General features: G+C 44.7%; 2 protein-coding genes across 4 annotated transcripts; one reads left to right on the forward strand and one right to left on the reverse strand.

Moving 5' to 3' along the window:
- The first annotated feature begins 337 nt into the window (after window positions 1-337).
- CNTD1 (cyclin N-terminal domain containing 1) lies at window positions 338-7,948 on the forward strand. Its single transcript, XM_059048288.2, has 7 exons — window positions 338-506; window positions 3,707-3,782; window positions 4,031-4,199; window positions 5,658-5,820; window positions 6,309-6,453; window positions 7,087-7,183; window positions 7,754-7,948. The coding sequence occupies exons 1-7, from the start codon at window positions 338-340 to the stop codon at window positions 7,946-7,948; spliced, it is 1,014 nt and encodes a 337-aa protein (XP_058904271.1).
- A 599-nt stretch (window positions 7,949-8,547) lies between these two features.
- Window positions 8,548-19,073, reverse strand: BECN1 (beclin 1). 3 transcript variants are annotated; one of them, XM_067020728.1, is made up of 12 exons: window positions 18,940-19,073; window positions 18,502-18,630; window positions 16,239-16,306; window positions 15,297-15,355; window positions 14,314-14,404; window positions 14,071-14,207; window positions 13,716-13,910; window positions 12,668-12,814; window positions 11,247-11,396; window positions 10,675-10,735; window positions 10,084-10,226; window positions 8,548-9,345 (listed from the first exon to the last, which is right to left on the reverse strand). In XM_067020728.1, the coding sequence occupies exons 2-12, from the start codon at window positions 18,626-18,628 to the stop codon at window positions 9,177-9,179; spliced, it is 1,347 nt and encodes a 448-aa protein (XP_066876829.1). In that variant the 5' UTR covers window positions 18,629-18,630; window positions 18,940-19,073; the 3' UTR covers window positions 8,548-9,176. The 3 variants fall into 3 exon arrangements, with proteins under 3 accessions (XP_066876829.1, XP_066876830.1, XP_066876831.1); XM_067020729.1 differs by having other exon boundaries at window positions 14,314-14,460; window positions 15,259-15,355; window positions 18,940-19,040; XM_067020730.1 differs by lacking the exon at window positions 13,716-13,910 and having other exon boundaries at window positions 18,940-19,040.
- Window positions 19,074-19,194: the final 121 nt, after the last annotated feature.

The following is a 19,194-nucleotide window of genomic DNA, read 5'->3' on the forward strand; positions in this document are numbered from 1 at the left end:
TGGGAATAGCAGTCCATGGCCGCCGCAGGGAACGCTGGGAGATGTAGTCCGCATTTGCTTTCACAAAGAGTGCGGCTCCCGGCCCAAGGGAAAGGGCGGGGCAGGCGGGAAGAGGCCGTGCTTTCCGATTGGCTGAAGGGTCCGCGTCCGTTGGGGCGGGAAAAAGCTGTGAAAGGCCTGAGGCTGTGCTGGGAAATGAGTTTTCCTCAGACTTGAGGCCAGAAGGACAAGCACACGGAAGGGGACGAAGAATCCAGGGTGTGGCAGAAGACTCTGAAGGGAAGCTAAGGGCGACGGATCAAGTGAGACGTCCGGGGCAACAAACAAGGTTCTGAAAATGGACCTACCTGTGAGGCCAAGATTGGCCTCTCTCAGTGACTTTCAGTTTGGAGCTGTTGCCACAGAGACAATCGAAGACGCTCTGCTCCACTTGGCCCAGCAGAATGAGCAAGCCGTGCAGGAGGCTGCGGGCCGGATGGGCAGCTTCAGGGAGACCCGGATCGTGGGTGGGGATGCAGGCCGGGGAGCTGGGTTTATGGGAGACTGGGGCACCTCTCTTTGAGGCACCGACCTTGAGATTCAGTGTCCCTTATTCATTCAAATGAGTTTCGTTAGTACCTACTCTTTGCAAGGCGCTGGGGGTACAGTGATAAGCAAGACTCACCGGCACCCTACCCTTGATTTCAACACGTATAGATTACTTATTCTCCCTGCTTCCTGGGTTAGAAAGATGAACGAGAGATCTAGTGCCTGCTTTCAAACCATATATATAATCTTTGGAGGATATTAGGACAGATCTTCAAATGACTAGGTACAAGTATGGTTAGATAAGTAACATACCAGGTAAAACAAGCTTTTATGGGGCTTGAAAGGAGAGATGGAGTGAGGTGGGGATAGGATGAATTAAGGAGTCCTCCAGGCATCGGTGGCATTTGAGGTAGACCCCGAAGGAAGGATAACATTTTGGCTGGTGAAGGTGGTGGATATGGACCGTCTTCCTCCCATCCTTCCTTCTTTCCTTCCTTTTTACTGTGTCTCTTTCTCATTTTTTTTTTTTTTTTTTTTGGCCTTGCCGGGTGGCTTGTGGGAGTTCCCCACCCAGGGATTGAACCCAGGCCTCTGCAGTTGAAAGGGCCAAATCCTAACCACTAGACCACCGGGGAACTCCCGGGACCATGGTTCTACTGAAAAGGGATAACATGAGTCAAGCTATGGAAATAGGGACATTTGGGGTGAATGTGGGTACCATGTCCATGTCATCCAGGTTGGCCAGAGCCTGTGGAAGAGTAGTTGAAATCCAGACCAGAAAGTGGTTTGGAGACGTTCCACGTGGAACTTTGAATGTCAAAGTGAGGAGTTTATACCTGACTTAATAGGAAAACAATAAGGCACTGAGGGTTTTTGTTTTTGTCTTTTTTTTTTCATATGGGAGCAATATAACTGTAACCTTTGCCCTAGAAAAAATTATTTTGGCCGTTATGTAAAGGATGGACTGGAGTAGAGAGAGATGGGAGGTAGGAAGACCAGTGGAGTCTTTGTGTGTAGTTTTTCAGGTGATAGAGCAGAGGGAATGACAAGGGAGGATGGATTAAAAACATTTCAGAGGTAAAATCTAGGGTTCTGCAATGGATGAATTTTAAGAAGTGAAGAAGGTGAAGATGACTATGCCAAAGGGTTGAGCCTAGAAATATAGTGGTGCCATTAAGAGAAACACACACATACATTAAAATAAATAAAACAGGAGGAAATGTGACTTGTTTGGGAAAGAAAATAGCTTTGGTTTGGGATCTACTGAGTTTCAAAGTGCTTGTGGGACATCTAGAGGAAGGTTTCTAGCAGGCTGTTTAAAGAGTAAGTCAGAAGAGAGATCAAACTAGAGATAAGGGTTTGGGAGTTCTCTCCATAATGATACTGTTGAAACTGTGGCAGAGGGTGAGCTCCTAGAGGGAGAGAAGAGAAGCAGGTCTAGTACAGTTCCTTGGGAGACATTTTGTGTTCAGGAAAGTGGAGTAGGAGGAAGCGTCATGAAGGAAATAAATGGAATGGCTGGGGAGTTAGGAACAGAACCTAGAGAACTTTGGAAGCAAGAGGAGAGTTTCATGGTCAGCAATTTCAGATACTTCACAGATATGAACACCAGGAATGACGATTGCAAAAGGGCCATGATATTTAACAATTTGGATGTATTTTCTGACCTTTGAGACGATCATTTCAGCAAGTTGTAAAAAGTAGAAGCCAAATTGCAGAACATTCGGGAGTGAATGATGAAGTGGAAGCAGCAGGTGTAAGCTAGCCTTTCAAGAAATTTCACAGTCATGGAAGCTAGAGAGATAGAGCCCTAGCTTAAGAGAATAGAAGGGGAGGGTCTTTTAGTTAATAGATCTGAGTATGTTTGTACGGAGGTGGAGCCAGTAGCAAGAAAGAGGTGTAACCCTCATCCATTCCACCTAACCCAAACTGTTTCCTTGGCAAATTAAAATGGAAAATAGAAACAATTGCCTAGATGATTCAGATCAAAAACAATAAAACCAAACAACTATACACACACACACACACACACACGAAAACAAAGAAATAAAACCTAAGTTCCAGCAAATAAAAGGACTGGCTAATAACACACATTATGTGTTCTAGGATACTTTGCTTAAACTAATTATCTTCTTCATTGGACACTGTTAGCAGAGCTTTGGCATCTGTAATGATAAGGTTTTGTACATGTATCTGTGTGTAACCTGTGTCAAGCAGATTGTTAAACTGTCTTGTGCTAGCTTAACTTTTACAGATTTTTTTCCCTCTAAGTCAGATTTTCTCTGACGACATATGGTAATGGAAATTTGACTATATGTAATTCTTTGCTGATCAATGCTAAAAGTTCCTAGTTCTGCAGGAGCTTTGAGAACTAACGTTTATCCTTGTTTCCACCCTCTAATGATATTGCTAACTAAATAGAATTCTATCTGGGGCTGTTCTTTCAAAGAGAAACACAGGCAGCCTAAAATCTTGCCAAGGTATCTTACCCTTCCCACCTTCCCAATGACTTCCCCCACCCAAGTTGGGCTATGTTCCCTAATTTAGGGGATGTTGCTTCCAAACAAGCCACTTCAGAGTAACGAGCTTGCTCCTGGGGAGAGGCTCAGCCACCACAGATTTACCCAACAAACTGGTGGTGGAGAAGTGGTGTCCAGCTGTAAGGTGAATTGTGTTTGTAAAGCAATGGGAGTTCTCCAGTGGGTGGTTACTAAACAAACAGTGTTATAAAGAATATCAAAGCTCCAGGAGGGACCTTTCTGTTCCTATCAACATTCCACTGAAAACAGAATATAGGGGTTAGGGTTTTTATCCATCCAAAATCTCTCTTGAAGCTGGAGGTTCCCAGCATGGTGTAAAGGCCAACTAGACCAGCTGGTTTGTTTGTGTGTAGTTGGCCAAGCCTTTTATCAGCTGAGACCCATAGGAAGGCTCAAGGGGCCCCGAGGGGGCTCAGTAAGCCTTTGTTTTTGCACGCAGTCAGCCTCCTTTTCATGCCTCTCATTTGCCTATTGGCAACAAAGGGAAACAGGTTCAGCTTGGGTTGTTTCCGTCTCATCTTTCTCACCTCCTGACCCTCTTCCCTGGGCCCCATCATGGCTTTTACACAACGCCAAGAGTTCACAGAGTCGTTTTGGTTGCACCTTGTGAATTAAGCTCTTCTTTCCTGTTTTGGCAGAGTTTGTTTTTCTCCTGTCTGAACAATGGTGTCTGGAGAAATCCGTGAGCTACCAGGCTGTAGAAATCCTAGAAAGGTAAAGCCCTGAGCATAAGGCCTTTGTGAGGGGTACGTCTCAGAATGCCTAATGTACCCAGACCTTAAAAAAAAAATGTTAGTTGCCCCTTACCATGAGACCTGGTTTGCACCCTCTTTTTCTTGCAAATGTAAAATTTTTTAGCCAGCGATTGATATTGGAGAGGATAAGATGTAACATGGTTTGAAGCACAAACTCCATTTAGTTTGAGTGTGGATTGTTTCCTTTCCCCTTTCCCTTCTTTATAGGTTTATGGTTAAGCAGGCAGAGAAGATCTGCAGGCAAGCCACAATCCAGCTGAGAGACAAGACAGAGCCTCAGAATTGGAGGGCTCTGAAAGAGCAGCTTTTCAACAAGTTTATCCTGCGTCTTGTGTCATGTGTACAGCTGGCAAGCAAACTTTCCTTCCACTACAAAGTAAGGGGCTGGGGTTGCACATGGGCACCTGAATGTTAGAGAGAAACCAGTTCATCCAAAGGTGGCTTTGAGAAACCCACTCCTAGGCTAGGTGATACTACTCATGCAGAAATTCCAGAGTGTAATTATGCTTCCTAAGCATACCTCCTAAACACCCCCCCCCCCACCCACACACACACGAGTCACACAGAAGCAGTTATTAAATGGTCTGAAGTTCTGTTCCCAAAGTATACTTGCTGGACAGATGCCATCATTCATACAGGTCACCTTTCCTCCCCTTGGACTCAAGGACAGTTAAGGTGCCTGAATTGCCAACATACCTATTAGTATTAAAGGCAAACTATTACATTTATAAAGGATAAAATGTTTTCACATCACTATGCGATGTCTGTATAGTATCATTTATTCAACAAATATTTATTGTCTTCTATGGCCAGATGCTGCACTAGGTGACATGGCTACAGGAGTAAAAATATTGTCTGTGCTCTCAAGGAATTTATTACCTAATGGGAGAAGACACACAGGCAAATAATGTGAGCAAGTGTTCTGATTAGTGTAAATACAGAGGGCTCTGAATACACCTAATCAGCCTTGGAGAGTCAAGGAAGTGTATTTAGAGAAAAATGACTTTTTGGGGGAACAAACAACAGAACAAATGTTCTGTTTCATTATCTTCCACCTGTTGTTAACCTCGGTCTCCACTCCCATCTAGAGATAAGCTTCTCTCAGTTCTGCCTTTCTTTGAGATTAATCAAACATTTTTAATAATTCTTTTCTTCTATTAACTTACAGTAATGCATTATTCTTTTGTTATCCAAGAATGTTTCACTGCCTGTACCCTCTAGTATAAGTTGAATACAAATGGTGAGGGCAGACATCTTTGCTTTTTCACAATCTTAGGGAGAAAGCATTCAATATTTCACCATTGCAAGTGATGTTAGCTGTAGGATTTTGGGTAATGCACTTTATTTTATTTTTATTTATTTTTTTATTTTGGTTGTGCCGGGTCTTAGTTAATTGTGGCAGGCGGGCTCCTTAGTTGCGGCTCACCAGCTCCTTAGTTGTGGCATATGAACTCTTAGTTGCCAAGGGGAGTCCCTGGTACGTGCACTTTAACCAATAGAGAAAATGACTTCTTGAAGGGGAGGGTGGGGGAGATGGGTGGATCCTAAGGAAAGAGGGAGAAGAGGTAAGGAGAGCAGTAGGGGTGCTGGGGGTGAGGAGGGAGATCCAGATACAGGAAAGAGCATGTGTAGAGGCTTGGAGAGCATGTGGGTTTGGGGAGTGAGAGTAATTCTATATGACAAGTGTAGAGTGTAAGGGGGAATTTCCAAGAGAGAAGATGAGATAAAGGCATGGACTGGATTGTGAAGGGCTTTGTTTACTATGCCAAGATGTATGACCTCTATTCTGACACCCTGCTCTCCCTTTCACTCAATTTTGGTTTTCTTTGCTCAGATAATCAGCAACGTTACAGTCCTGAATTTCCTCCGGGCTCTAGGGTATCTACACACTAAAGAAGAACTGCTGGAGTCAGAGCTTGATGTTTTGAAGTCCCTGAACTTCCAAATCAATCTGCCTACTCCCCTGGCATATGTGGAGATGCTCTTGGAGGTTTTAGGTACTTTATTAAGTGTGTCGGGCATGTGGGTTGGAGTCTTCCATAGAAGGCAGTAAGAATGTGCCTAGGGGTTTGAGGGCAGTGGGCAGAACTCGCCAATGAGGAACAGCAGTAAGTGCGCATTGACTGAGGAAAGTAGTTTCCTCTAGTACTTGTCAGGAAAACAAACACCAGTCCCGGCACCTGGCTTCTATTTGGCCTCATTAAGCACTCTTATTGTAGCATCGAAGAGTTGACTTTGTAGAGAGACATAAGATAAGAGGGAAACAAACAAATACGCTCCAGTTGTATATATACTGTAGCTGGAGGTTTTTCTACCTCTCCCTTTGTCCTTTAAAATCGACCTCCAGCTACAGAGGTTTCTTACAGTAGAACATAGCAACGGGGAAGCACATTAGCAGCTCAACAGATTTGTGTCACATGACGACTGTGATTATGATCAGAGAAGAGGTACATAATGCTCTTTACCATGCGCATACTCCATCTAGGATACAATGGCTGTTTGGTGCCAGCCACACAGCTGTATGCAACCTGCCTGACCCTACTTGACCTAGTCTATCTTCTCCGTGAACCTGTATATGAGAGCCTGCTGAGGGCTTCAATCGAGAACTCCACACCCACTCAGCTGCAAGGGTAAGGCAACTCCTTTGTTGTAGGCTCCTTCCAGAAACAGGGAGTCAGTAACATACCACAAGAACTTAGGAAATGGAATTTACTTAGCAAGGCACCCAGTCCACAGATAACCTGCATGGGTTATCTTGTTCTAATTAACATCCAATATGTTGTTTGGATGGATGACTGAGCCCAATCAGCCAAACCCTAAAGGCTTTTACTTTTAAAATTTAAATGACTTCTAGTAATTAACATACTTTCATTTCTAGTTCTTCTTTTATAGCTGCTTATAATTTGAGATTACTGAACTGCTTTTATAGCCACTTAAGCCAGTCACAGGGTTGCAACTTGGACAAAAGTGTTTGATTACTGTAAAGTCAGACTGGTAAAAAGCCTCACAGTTACATTTGTTAGGGAGACAGATGGAACAAGAAAAGGTCCGTAAACCATTCGGACAGGAGGCTCATGTTTTAATCCGTTGAGTTGGGGGAGGTTGGAAGAGGGAATCAATTAGCTATTATTTGACCATTTCTTTCCATCTATAGAAATTCCATGATCAACATAAATAACTCATAGTTGAAGTCCCATAACCCTAGGATTTGGAAGATCAAGTGTCATTCTAGCTCCAAAATTAATATGGTTTTAATCACTTAGGGAAAAGTTTATTTCCGTGAAGGAAGACTTCATGCTGTTGGCAGTAGGAATCATTGCAGCAAGTGCTTTCATCCAAAACCATGAGTGTTGGAGCCAGGTATGCACCACTGAGCAGGACCAGCATGGTCAGAATTCATTTAATAGAAAGCATTCTCCCCTCAGTTAAAGGAAAACAGAAGACAAGCTATAAACGGTAAGCGCCAAGACCCAGGATTAGGATGAATGAGCAGGATTTGGGAGGGAAAAAACTACGGTGGGACTGAAAAATGTTCTCCAGTTTTCCTCTTATGAAATTGGAAATGGAGGCCCAAGTTCAGCTTGTTCATTTCCCATTATGATGATAATCTGCTACTATGTTAAAGTCCAATAAGTGTATCCTCCCAAACAGAAAAAATGTCAAGACCCAAATATCCCTCTCATATTTCACAAAACTTACCTCCAGCAGAGGGAAATGTCTACCAGAAACTTACCATGCTAACACTATCAGGGCAAAGGTATCCTAGTGTAATTTGGCCATTGGCAAATGCTGGGATCTGGATTTAATCTTCTCTGTAAGCTCAGAGAAATGAAAAAATTTACATTTGGCTTGAGAAAACAGCCCCAGCAACGTGTCTGTGCACTAACACATGTTTATTTAGTAATAAGAAATCTGTCTCTGTTTCTGAAGGTTGCGGGCCATTTGCAAAGCATCACTGGCATTGCCTTGGAGAGCATTGCCGAACTCTCTTATGCAATCCTGACTCACAGCGTGGGAGCCAGCACTCCAGGTCGACAGCAGCCTGTTCCTCCCCACCTGGTGGCCAGAGCACTGAGGGCTGCGACTTCTCCAACACATGAGGCAGGCAGAATCCGCCCAAAATAAACAGCCTTCTGTCACTGCACTCATCTCTCCCTTTCCTTCCTTTCATACTCAGCGTACAGAAGTTCCAAGTATCTTCTGAGCTGTGTTTTATATTCCAACTTGATGCTTATTTTTCTGCATCAGAGAAAGAGTTAGGGTGAATAAGCATGTCCTTTTCGTCGTACCAGACTGAAAATGTCCAAGAGCTGGGACAAGATATTAGAATATCAGTGAAATTAGTTTATTTTTGTTTAACAAGATATTTATGGCTTTCCTCTTAACTGTTCATTTTATTAAGGGAGAACATCAGACATGGAGATTAGTATTAACCAGGGGCTCAAAAACTGAGACCATCTGGGTGACCTTGACTGAGCATCAAGGAGGTTGCCTTTATTTTCCCCTTAAAGTTAAACATCTCTGTTCTGTTACTGAGAGCTACACAAATAGGGCTTTCTCTACAGCTGTCTACTTTTCATTAGAGTCTTTTTAAAAAACTAACACCCCATCTCTAAACATGTTTCAACAGACTTTCCACATACCTGCACTTGAACTCAATTCTCCCAGAATACAAAGTACTCTATTCTAGTTAAAGAAAAACCCAACAGTGCACCTCTGGGCAGTTATCAGACTGCAGTAAATCTTTTATTACAAATAATTAAATCTCTCCATAAGGTCTCAAACAGTATCAAACACAATTTCATATCTCTAACACAGAGCAGAGCAGGCATTCAGTACTAGAACCAAGTGAGAAGTGTTAAATTTCAAGCTTCTGATCCCATCACATGGTGACCAAAGCTTACATGTCATTTTCTCACGTTATCCAACTGTGCATCTCATACATCTTGTAGTCTCAGTGGAGACAAAAGTTTCTATTTCATATTCTAAGTGCAGGAAGTTGAGAGAGATAAAATCCAGTGAAAACACATCAATCTCAATTCAACTCAGTTAAAAAAAAAATAGCAAACTTAAATTAGTTGTTTTGCGGGGAAAAAGGGAAAGGAAAGCATGGGGTTAAGAGTCAAAACTGTGACAAAGGCCAGTTGCTATACATGGCATGTTGTAGCTCTGGAAAGTATCTGTTGTATTTTAAAATAAAGTGGCTTTTGTGGATTTTTTTTTCTTTTTTGGTATTGTAAACATGTGCTGTTTAATAGTACCCGAATTTAACACTTTTTTTTTTTTTTTTTTTTACAAACAAAACAAAATTTAAAGCCTTTAAGGCAAACAAACCCCTAAGGAAAAAAGAAAGTCATTTGTTATAAAACTGTGAGGATACCCAAGCAAGACCCCATTTAAGATTCGTCAGCATGAACTTGAGAGCTTTTGTCCACTGTTCCTCAGAGTTAAACTGGGTTTTGATGGAATAGGAGCCACCGCTGCCTCCTGTGTCTTCAATCTTGCCTTTCTCCACATCCATCCTGCAAATGAACACAGCAGAACTCATTAGTAACTGAGATCCGAGTTAAGTCAGTTCAGGCAAATGGGCAGGGACTTGATCATGGGACCATTCACGTCATTTTATCTACTAAAGAACTCTTGGCAAGGAATGGTAGTGTATTTTGGATTTGCTTGAAAGCCCAATATCAGGAAGGCTGTCACAAGAGCCTCATTGTCATTGCAGAGTACAGGGACAAGACACACACCCAAACAGATGAGAAGCCTGGAGCAGAGGGTAAGTGACGGTTACAGTACTCCTCACTGTTTTCCTAGGCATTCCTCACTTACGGGGAGAGAAGGGAGGCAGAAGAAAAGAAATGCTTTGTTTTGGGGTGATGGAAGCAGCTCAGCCTTACTCTCTTAACTAAGGTGTCCATCCATCTCTGGGCTCCTACAAAATTTGATCAAAGGAAGCATTCCTGTGTATTTCCAAGGGTGTAGGGAAAAACCTCCCTGAAATTGGAGAGCAGGCTTGAGCTCTGCAGCAAGAAAATCCCCCACACCATCTAAGTCAACATTCTTTTTCTCCAGGGACCAGGTGGTTACATTCTGTCCTGTTTGCAGTGTTGGATCAGTCTCTGCCCATCAGTGTCAATGTGATCTTATCCATTTTCTGCTTTCCCACTATATGTACTAGTTTTGCCTCCATTCTTACTGTCCCTTCAGTTCTGCTCACTCTGGTCCTACTCTAGGTTCATTCAGCACCGGGGGATACTGACCTGTAAGGAAGACAAAAACGTGTCTCGCCTTTCTCAACCTCTTCTTTGAATTGCTGCACACAGTCCAGGAAAGCCACCATTGCGTGGTCAAACTTGTTGTCCCAGAAAAACCGCAGCCCCCCAGAACAGTACAATGGCAGCTCCTGCCCGAGAAAAGAGAACTGGCTACAGGTGTGGCCCTAACACAGCCTACCGGAGGTTGTTCCCAATCCTATCAATCTCTCAAGTCACGTTATGTCTGTATTCCACTGGCAACAGTAACCCTGGGCAAATAACAATGCACCTAAAACTGTTTCACCATCAGTGGAAATGTATTAAACATCTACCGCACAGTGATGCCTTTCCCACCCTGGTGCACATATTCTCCTCTGATCTGCCCGTATCCCTTCTCAACAAACTGTAAAAATTTAATTTTCTCTACAGGCCCCGAAGAGCTAATCCTGAACTAGACAGGACATTGAACCAGACATTGGCTCAACATGAGATATCTCAGTCTAAGAAAGAAACTAAATAATGCCATTATCAAAACAACCATTTCGTTAGGAGGTACAAGAATTCTGTATTCCAGTGAAAATGGACCTTCCTGGGTACCTTGGATTTGTCTGTCAGAGACTCCAGATACGAATGGTTTCCATAGGGAACAAGTCGATACCTAAAATGGAGATGCAGACAGAGATGGAAATAGGACTCCTCCTAAAGTGATTACTGGGATGTAATAACCAGTGATTTTCAGTCTTCAGCTACCCAAGGACCTCTATTATTATTTCCACTCCTCTCTCACCTCCCCACGGGCTCCATGTTTAAAAGGTTTTGTTTCCCGAACAAACTACATTTATTAGATAATTATCTGGGGGCCTTTTATGGATGCATGTATGTCCTGGTTTAGATTTAGAAGCAAAAACTGAAAAACAGCTTTAGGAACACTAAGGTTATGGAGACAGGAAGTTGGGGACCACTGCTGTGGTCGTGCAGTTCAAGGACTTGCTCAATCATTGCAAAGGGCCTGTGGTGAGGGGAAAACCAGAAGCAGACAGTCTCCAAGGACAGAATACTCGCAGTTCGTTGGGAGCAAGGGCTCTTGCCATAGTGGACAAGAGTACCAGGTGGGAGACACAGATTATATCACAGACACACCACACTCAAGAAAGGACTACATTTCTTACCTCTGAAATTTCAGACCCATCTTATTGGCCAGGGCATGGAGCAGCAATACCGTCTGGCCCCAAGCAGCGTTAATCTCATTCCATTCCACAGGAACACTAGGCAGGCGACCCAGTCTGAAGTTATTGATTGTGCCAAACTGTCCACTGTGCCTACAGAAGAAAGGCAGAGAAAAATACAGACAGAATTTAAAACTTAGCAAATTCTGAAATTTCCTGCTCTCACCTAAAACCTGGCATAAATCTCTCTCCTTATCTCCAGATTCATATATCCAAGCCCTACTTGGTACTTTAAATACATGTCTAAAACGTGAGTCATCATCTTTCTCCCTGCTGCTCAGACGCCAAAGTAGAAACCTGGGCGTCATCCTTGAATGCTCTCTCCTCAGCTCCCTTCCCCCCCAACACCACCAAGCTCTGTTGATTCTTCCTCCTAAACCTCTTAAATCTGTCCACTTCTCTTCAGACTCAATGCTACGACTCCACCCTCTCCTGTTTAGATTCTTACTGGCAAGTTTCCTTACCAACAATCTTGCCCTCTTACCCCAAGTCATTTCTCACATTACAGGTAAAGCCATCATTCACAAATGCAACTGTACTTATGTCACTTTCCTAACTAAAATGCTTCAGTGGCTCCCACTGCCTTTTGGACGAAGTCCATATCCTTAATGAGGCCTACAAGATCCTTTAGGAATTGGTAACGCTCCAGTTTCATATCCTGTCATTCTCTGCTTCACCCTCAATCTCCAGTCACAATAAGCTCCGTTCAGTTCAGTGGGAGATTACCACTCCCACTTTCCTCTGTTTCTTTGCACATGACGTTCTCTCTGCCAGGAACAACCCCCCTCCTCTGCAGACTTATACTCCATAGCTCAGCTTAAACATCAACTTCCTCTGGGGGAATCGTTCCATGCAGCCTCCTCAAATTGGGTAAAGTGCCCTTATGTGTTCTCACAGCACCCAGGGTTCACCATGACCACGCTGTATTACAAGTGCCTGTTACCGAGCCATCTCGCCCAAGCAAAATGCATATTGCTTGCTGTTGCCTTCCTAGTGCTTTGCACAGTGCCACCACACAGTAGATGCTCAAAAGATACCATTTGAAATGGATAAAATGTCAAATAAATGAATAAACATATGACCCCAGGGGGCAAGAAATCAGCACCAGGCAGATGACCAGATTTTCACGTAGCTGGAGAGCTCCAATCTTTCCCTTTCCTTGGAAGAATGGAAGTCACCAACCTCTAGAATTCCAATCCCCTGATTGTGCCTATTCCGTCACAAGGAGTGAAAGAATCCTAGATGGGGTGAAAATGACACAGACCCCCATTCCGTGGGAGGTGGGCACCCAGGCGCAGCGGCCAGCAGCTAACGTCCAGGTTGTGGTGCTTCCCAGACGCTCCTCACCCTCCAACCCTCATTACCAAATGTGGAAGGTTGCGTTAAAGACGTTGGTTTTCTTCAGCTTGTCCAGCTGCATCTGGGCATAACGCATCTGGTTTTCTACACTCTTCAGCTCATCATCCAGTTCTAGCTGTTGTCGTTTAAATTCACTATATTCCCTTTGATACCTGTGAACAGCCAAGGTGACCATTAAAGGCTGTATGGGGGCTAAAATTTCTCTCCCACCACCCCCCTTAATGATTTCTTCTAGTGATTATGGTCACTTCTAGTTACAGCATCTTTTACACTTGGCAAAGATCCCACTCAAAGGAACATACTTGCCCTAGATGTTTTGCCTGGGAGGGACAGAAATGTCTCAAATTCCAGCTGCCCATATGGAAAACAGGGAGGAAAACAGGACTCTCCCAAACCAGGACCAGACACCTCTTGGATTTCTGATCTTTTCCAGAAACAAGGTGAGTTAGTCAATGGTGGTTTCTTCCCTGAATTGGCCATAATTGAGCATCTATCACTTCACCTCTATATCCTTATTGACTTTTAAATGGTTAGTATACATCATTTATAATGGAACTTGTTACACTATCCCATGAAAAAATTAACTTTGTTCAATGTCTTTCACTTCCCCACCCTTAGTTACTGTGGACACTGTCTCCTCCACTAGACAGAGGGTTCTCTCAGGTCAAGAGCACCAATGAAATTTTTGAGCTGGAAAAGAACAAACATAGGCCAACAGGCTCATCTTTCCAGAGGAGGATGCCGGGTTCAGTGGCTGACTCACCCAAATGAGCCCAGGTCCCTACAGGACAGAGCTGTGACTAGAGGCCTGGTTCTCAGCTCTCTATTTAACCAATGCTTTTGCCACTTACTCATGCTGATCCTTCATACGTAATCCTCCCAACCAACCTCTAGAAACAGGGCCTGGAAACAATATGCAGGATCCAGAGCAGACATGCTGCTGAATGACAGCTCACTGCTGTTTACAAACTAATCAGACACATTCAGCTGGAAGCCATTTCCACTCCTGGAGCCTTGAGGGCAGGAAGATAGAAGAACAGGGTGATCACTCACTGAGCTTCCTCCTGATCCAACCTCTCAGCCTCAGCCTGGACCTTCTCGAGATTTTCTGCCACTATCTGACGGTTCTTTTCCACATCTTCCAGCTCTTGGATCAGCCTCTCCTCCTCTAATGCCAGCTCCTTTAGCTCCATCTGGAGCTGTTCGCTGTCATCTTCATTCATTTGCTCTAAGATTTCCAAGCAGTGTCTGCCAAGGACACAGGCAGGGAATGCTTACCAGAGGGAACCTGTTATTCCTTTTATCTGAGTGGAGCACAGCCCTTGGGTAAGGGCCACGCAGCCCCAGAGCAGTGAGAGCTCCAAGATTCAGAGCTCCATTCCCGGGCCCGGGCTCTGGAGGTACTCACTTGTAGTTCTGACACTCATTTTCAGTGACGTTGAGCTGAGTGTCCAGCTGGTCTAAAAGAGTATCTGTGCATTCCTCACACAGTGGGTGATCCACATCTGTCTGGCCTGACATGATGTCAAAAAGGTCCCCAGTGACCTGGAAGTGTGGGAGAGTCAGGGTAGGGCCTGACCCATGCTACCTGCCCAGACACCCCCTCTACCAGCCAGGCCCACTGCCTGACACCAGAATGAGGCAGACTTGCCTTCAGTCTTCGGCTGAGGTTCTCCATGGTGCCGCCATCGGATGCCTCCCCAATCAGAGTGAAGCTGTTGGCACTTTCTGTAGACATCATCCTGCAGACAGCCCCCCGCCCATGGGCCACATGAGGGAGCAGAGAGGCCTCCTCCACCTACTGCAGTGCCAGTGGCAGAGACTCTCAAGCACCAGCTGAGGGGCCTCAAGGCACATACCCACTCCTAACCCAACTGACCTCCCAAGGGTACCTCTCTCCCAAGGGAAGGCCATGCTGGTCTTCCACAGGGACACTCAGCATGAAGGTTGGCCTGGATGGACTAAGGGGGGAGACGGGGCATCAAAAACTGATATATGTGTGTCTATAGTAGAAAAGGAAGGAGAATCAGGAAAGACCATTTCTTAATACTACACCCCTTGCCAGCCACCTTCACATGCGTCAATAACTAAGAACCTGAACATCTAACATTTGCTATCTTAAAACTTTTCAAGGACCCATCTCTTTTTTTTTTTTTTTTTTTTTTTTGCGGTACGTGGGCCTCTCACTGTTGTGTCCTCTCCCGTTGCGGAGCACAGGCTCCAGACGCGCAGGCTCAGTGGCCATGGCTCACGGGCCCAGCCGCTCCGCGGCATGTGGGATCTTCCCAGACCGGGGCACGAACCCGTGTCCCCTGCATCGGCAGGCGGACTCTCAACCACTGTGCCACCAGGGAAGCCCCCCATCTCTTTTATTAGTCAATCAGGCTCTCAACTTTTCTCAATTCTTCATCATGAGAGATATTGTCCTTTCCCACTGTGTGAATGGCTACAGGAAAAACTCAATCGATACTGGAAAGTGATGGGCCAGGTAAAAGGGAATATGTCTTTTCTGGAAGAGCCAAAAGGCTATGTGATGATTCATCTTCATCACCTGGCTCCAGGTCTCAATTCTGGGTTTAATTAAAATTCTACTGGCCTTTGGCAAGGAACAGGGGGCTGAGGAGTAGTAGGCACCTGGCTGGGGGGATGAATCTGCGAGAGACACCATCCTGGCGAGTTTCAATAAATGGCTCCTGGGGAGGAAATAAGAAGCATTAGAATACTGGCAGCTTAGAGGTGGAGTCTATTTCCCCAGCGGCCTCAGAACTATTTGGCTTTACCCTTGATTGATAACCACAAGACTTGAGAAACCACAGAGACTTAAGAAATGGGTGTTATACAGCCAATCCTTGGACACTTGCACTAAAAAGGACCCTTGGTACAGACAAACTCCAAGTCCCATTTGATTTTTTGCGGGGTACAGCATTTCCTAACTATGTTATACTCTATTACATTTGCATTTACCAGTCAAGGTAGGGGAGAGAATGCCCTAAATCATGGCACAAGGAAAAAGCCAGAGCAGACTGCAATGAAGTTTACCATGGCATAGAACAAAGTAGATACTTTGTTTTCCGTACTTTGATATAATTTATATGTGATCAAAATCGTATGACTTTGATCTCTGACAATGAAAATTATCACTCATGTTATCACATTTTAAAAAATTACACATTCTCTAACACTGACAACCCTTTCTAGCTAGTGTAATCATACAACTCAATGTCCAAACCAAGATACTTTTGAGACTAGAGAGGAGTGGATATTAATAGTTAGCTAGGACAACACCAGGCAAACCAGGAATGCCCTGGGATGACCTGTGTATCCAGGTCATCCCATCTCCCACCTATAATGGCTTATAATTCCACTTCAAATAAAGAAGAGCCTCTCTTCACATTTTTGAATGGATGCCTCATTCAGCAACCGTGTGACTTCAGGTGCACTTCTGTGTCTCCAATGATCCACAGTGGCCTGATCATGCAGAATGTCTCATTTTTACCAGAGATCCAAAACATCTGGGGGCTCTAAGAGCACCAAGTACCCTGCAGAAATCCACCTCACATTCCAGTGTTTTCATACCTCTCCTGAGTTAGCCTCTTCCTCCTGGGTCTCTCCTGGTTTCACCTGGGCTGTGGCAAGTAATGGAGCTAAGAGCAAGGAAAATATCGAAGCTTTCAGAAAGAGTCTTCTCAGAGCAGAAGCATGTGTGACAGTATAAGAATCAGAAATATCCTCCCCCTTTTTCTTAAAGTACAATTTATACAAAGAAGAATCTGTTGTCTTTTTTCCCTTATACCCATTAAATCGGATTAAGGGATTGTTAAATTTTTTCCAGTATAATGGTATGATTATGTCTTTAAAGAGACACATTACCTTTCAAAAATACTTACTAAAATATTTATGGTATTTATATGTTTGGGATTTGCTTCTAAATAATTTGGGGTGGCAGGGGAATGGATGGGGCTGTAGATGAAAACATGGTTAAATATGGATGGATAATTTTTTAAAATTAATTAATTAATTTTTGGCTGCGTTGGGTCTTCGTTGCTGTGCGCGGGCTTTCTCTAGTTGCGGTGAGAGGGGGCTATTCTTTGCTGTGGCGTGCGGGCTTCTCATTGCAGTGGCTTCTCTTGTTGCAGAGCACGGGCTCTAGGCACGCGGGCTTCAGTAGCTGTTGCACATGGGCTCAGCAGTTGGGGTTCGCAGGCTCTAGAGCGCAGGCTCAGTAGTTGTGGCACACAGGCTTAGTCGCTCCGTGGCATGTGGGACTTCCCAGACCAGGGCTCAAACCCGTGTTCCCTACATTGGCAGGCGGACTCTTAACCACTGCACCACCAAGGAAGTCCCTGTATGGATAATTGTTGAAGCTCAGTGATGAGTACATGGGGGTTTACCATAAACTTCGAAGTTTTCCATAACAAAAGTTAACATCCCCTTTCCCTCAGAATAAGTGGGAAGGAACATGAGAGAACTTTCTGGGAAGATGAAAGCTTTCTACATCACAATGGAGATCTAAGTTACATGACTGCATACATTTGTCAAAAACATACAGCTAAGGGGAATTCCCTGGCAGTCCAGTGGTTAGGACTCCGCGCTCTCACTGCCAAGGGCCCAGATTCAATCCCTGGTTGGGGAACTAAGATCCCACATCCCACAGGCTGCGTGGAATAGCCAAAAAAAAAAAAAGCTAAGATTTGTAATGTATAAATCTTGACAATTAGGGACTTCCCTGGCGGTCCAGTAGTTAAGACTCTGCACTTCCACTGCAGTAGGCACGGGTTCCAGCCCTGGTTCGGGTACTAACATCCCACATGCTGTGCTGCGTGGCCAAAAACCAAAAAACTTGACAATTAAAAATTGTCAATTCATGACAATTTACCTTAATAAAAAAGGAAGTAAAGAGCAAAGTAATTGAGTGGAGATGGGAGGTGAATGGAGGTATACAGAAAACAAGAATGGCAGGATGTAGCTAATTGTTGAAGCTGGATGATGGATACAAGGGAGTTCACTATGCTATTCTCTTGACTGCATGTTTGAAATTTTTCATAATAAAGTTTAAAATATATTAAAGAGATAATTCCCCTCAGAAAAGAAAAATCAGGTATTAATAATAATAGTTAATATTTATTGAGTACTTTTCCCCAGCATATTCTTAAGTATTTATGGTCTTTGTTATATTTGATCCTTACAAATACCTTGAGATTGTTTTACATTTTACAGATAAAGAAAACCAAGAGACCAGGGTCAAGAGAGTTGAAGTAACTTGCAAAAAGTCATTCAGCTAGTAAATGACAGGATTTAAATCTAAACAGGTTGACTCTAGACCCATGAGCTTATTTTAACTGTCTATTCAGTCTTTTCTTCTTTTCTAGCTTCATCTCACTTCTTGGGACTTTGAGACTCCGTTCCTCTATTTATCAGCTATTGGCCACTGGGTGAGTCACTTAGCCTCTCTAAGCCTCAATTCCTCATGGATAAAATGATAATTTTACTACTACTCCATAGGCGAGTATAACTGTACTACTCCATAGGGGTTAAAAGTAATGCATGTAACGCACTTAGCATATGGCAAGTCCTCAACAATTGCTGTTTATTTCTAAATGTACATATTCCTTTACTCTGAAACAACAGAAGCAGAAAACTAAGGACCTTTCCTTGCTATACAAAGCTCTCAGAAGCACACGGTGTCAAAATTCTTTTATGTTCTCGATAAGAAAACAAGAAGCCAGAGAGACGACGCGACTTCTGAGGCTCACAAGGCGTGTCTGTGGCAGGCTATGTGCAGTCTTTAAGACCTTCATCTCCAAAGCCTGACCACCCTCTTTCTAAGGGTCTCGCTGACCTGTGAGCTCCTGGATGGTGACACGGTCCAGGATCTTGAAGCTCGTGTCCAGTTTCAGGGGCTGGCTGCAGCGCTGACACACGAAGCTCACCTGCATGGTGCTGCTGGATGTCTTAGACCCCTCCATCCCTGCGGCGGTGGAAAGGAGACGATGTTAGGGAGAATCGTGGCCTTGAACCCCCGGCCCGGGGCTACCATCAGCCTTACTTTTATGGTGAAGGGGTAAAATCTCGGCCCGCACCGTTCCCTGCAGGAGCGGTAGGATACCAGGCGGACCTGCTTCCGGGGCAGCCCCGGCAAAGGCAGTCTACACCTCAAAGTCAGGGAGGGTTTGCAATAGGGGCCGTGAGGGTTCCCAGGTTCCCTTCTAAGGTAGCGGTTCAGCCCCCGACGCTCTTCATCTCGGGACCCGGAGCCCGCCACCCTGGTCCGGCCTACCGCGGGGGCACTGTGGCCTCGGGTCTGTCCGGGTGCGGAGCCTCCAGGACTGCCATCGCCCAGCCTTCAGCTGCTTCCCGATCGGCCAGCAGAGGACTTCCGCCGTGACCGGACGTGACGTTACGACGGCTCCAGCTGCTCTGGGAGTCAATCCTGGTCCACTCGCTTCCGACCGGCTGCCACCTCTAGAGGCTGGGCTGGGAATCGCGGCAGGCGTCGGCCGGCGGGCTGATGTTGCGAGGGGAAGTGGAAGGA

The sequence above is a fragment of the Kogia breviceps genome, chromosome 19 (assembly GCF_026419965.1).
Source record: "Kogia breviceps isolate mKogBre1 chromosome 19, mKogBre1 haplotype 1, whole genome shotgun sequence".
NCBI classification, from domain to species: Eukaryota; Metazoa; Chordata; class Mammalia; order Artiodactyla; family Physeteridae; genus Kogia; species Kogia breviceps.

Excerpts from the sequence above, each read along its gene's own strand:
- CNTD1 (XM_059048288.2), top strand. The coding sequence starts at position 338 with ATGGACCTACCTGTGAGGCCAAGATTGGCCTCTCTCAGTGACTTTCAG. Across the intron at positions 3,783-4,030 it reads GCTGTAGAAATCCTAGAAAG|GTTTATGGTTAAGCAGGCAG; the intron begins GTAAAGCCCTGA and ends CCTTCTTTATAG. Across the intron at positions 5,821-6,308 it reads GATGCTCTTGGAGGTTTTAG|GATACAATGGCTGTTTGGTG; the intron begins GTACTTTATTAA and ends TACTCCATCTAG.
- BECN1 (XM_067020728.1), bottom strand. The coding sequence starts at position 18,628 with ATGGAGGGGTCTAAGACATCCAGCAGCACCATGCAGGTGAGCTTCGTG. Across the intron at positions 13,911-14,070 it reads AATGAGTGTCAGAACTACAA|ACACTGCTTGGAAATCTTAG; the intron begins GTGAGTACCTCC and ends TGTCCTTGGCAG. Across the intron at positions 11,397-12,667 it reads AACGCAACCTTCCACATTTG|GCACAGTGGACAGTTTGGCA; the intron begins GTAATGAGGGTT and ends TTTCTTCTGTAG.